The sequence below is a fragment of the Arachis hypogaea genome, chromosome 20 (assembly GCF_003086295.3).
Source record: "Arachis hypogaea cultivar Tifrunner chromosome 20, arahy.Tifrunner.gnm2.J5K5, whole genome shotgun sequence".
NCBI lineage: Eukaryota > Viridiplantae > Streptophyta > Magnoliopsida > Fabales > Fabaceae > Arachis > Arachis hypogaea.
In genome coordinates this window covers 22848215-22849593 of record NC_092055.1, presented here as the reverse complement: position 1 = coordinate 22849593, position 1379 = coordinate 22848215, and the positions used below count along the sequence as shown (strand labels likewise).

Genomic DNA, 1379 nt, shown 5'->3' with positions numbered 1-1379 from the left:
TTTTACCCCTAATTTTTAACTAATTCAAATTTTTTCCCTTTAACCTTTCTATCCCCGTCGTGACCCTACTCCCCTTTCCCCCCCCCCCCCCAAAACCCAATTGTCATTCGGCAAGATCCCACCCACCCCAGCCGCCGCCCAGCTGTTCGCGAATCAACCTGCAGCCAACCGATCTGCTCCTGTGCGACGTGGAGCCTCCGATTCCTCCGACCGGAGCTGTAGCACCCAGCTTCGTCGCAACTACGCCCTTGCGGAAAGGAACTCCATCGCTCCTCACGCGGCTGAACATCCGTCTGCTGAGGAGTCAACATCCATCATTGCCGACTCAAGAACAGTGTTGGAGTAATAACCCATGGCAAGAGAAGCCCAAGAAAGGGCGGTTGCAAGAGACCTCATGCTCCATGGCACTTCAGTAAAGAAGAACTCCATCATCCCAGCAAGAGTGAAAAGATCAGCAGAGCCAAGAAACAAGTACTGTAACGCCACCCACAAGAACGTTATGGGAAGAGGTTCCGTTGAATCCGTTAGACCATGAATCAACGCCGTTTTCTTTCTCTTTGTTTCGACTAACGCGGCAACTGCCATGGCCACTATGGAAAGAACCAACCCTGTTCCAATTCTTTGTAAATGCGTGATTCCGGTTTTGGTTCTGGTTATTTTTCTTGCGAATGGGAGGATGGCGTAGTCGTACATGGGGGCAAGAACCATGATGAAGAGACCTGGGAATACAGGGAGAGAAGCTGGTGGGACCTTGAAGGAACCAAGATTTGTGTCCATGGTGGATGATTGTTGGATTGAGAAGGTGGAAAGTTGAGCTAGGCAACAGTTTAGCATTATGGTTGACATGAAAATTGGGAGGATTTTTTAGTATTGTGGACCCTCTTTTACCTTTCGTAATTTTGTGAATATGTTGGTCTTCATTCACTCAGGCATGACATTCTTAAAAATGCATGAAAGTGAACATCCATTTTCTCTGTGAAAGGAACCATCTATATTCTAGCTAAAATGAATATCCGTCTAATTATGTCTTTATTCAGGGATTTATCTTTAGTTTTCCAAAGTGGAACGACTTGAAATTGTTAAGCTTTGAGTTCTTGAAATTTGAACTTGAGTCGAGTTTCCATGAAGCATTCTGAACAGATGTTACAGCGAAAGTGAACATCCATTTTTTCTGTGAAAATAACCATCTAGATTCTTACTATAACGAACATCCTGTCTTTATCCAGAGATTTATGTTTACTTTTCCAAAGTCAAATGACTTGAATTTGTTAAGCATTGAGTTCTTAAATTTTGACATTAAGCCAATATTTCATGAAGCGTCCTGAATAGACGCTATAGTGACCACTGTCTGAACATCCAGTTATATGTAAAGATGAACA

General features: G+C 43.6%; 1 protein-coding gene across 1 annotated transcript; it reads right to left on the bottom strand.

Moving 5' to 3' along the window:
- Positions 1 to 273: 273 nt before the first annotated feature.
- LOC140182997 (protein NRT1/ PTR FAMILY 4.6-like) lies at positions 274 to 777 on the bottom strand. The gene has a single exon (XM_072230986.1). The coding sequence runs from the start codon at positions 775 to 777 to the stop codon at positions 274 to 276; it is 504 nt and encodes a 167-aa protein (XP_072087087.1).
- Between the last annotated feature and the right edge of the window lie 602 nt (positions 778 to 1379).

Coding starts and splice junctions, on each gene's coding strand:
- LOC140182997 (XM_072230986.1), bottom strand. CDS start 777: ATGGACACAAATCTTGGTTCCTTCAAGGTCCCACCAGCTTCTCTCCCT.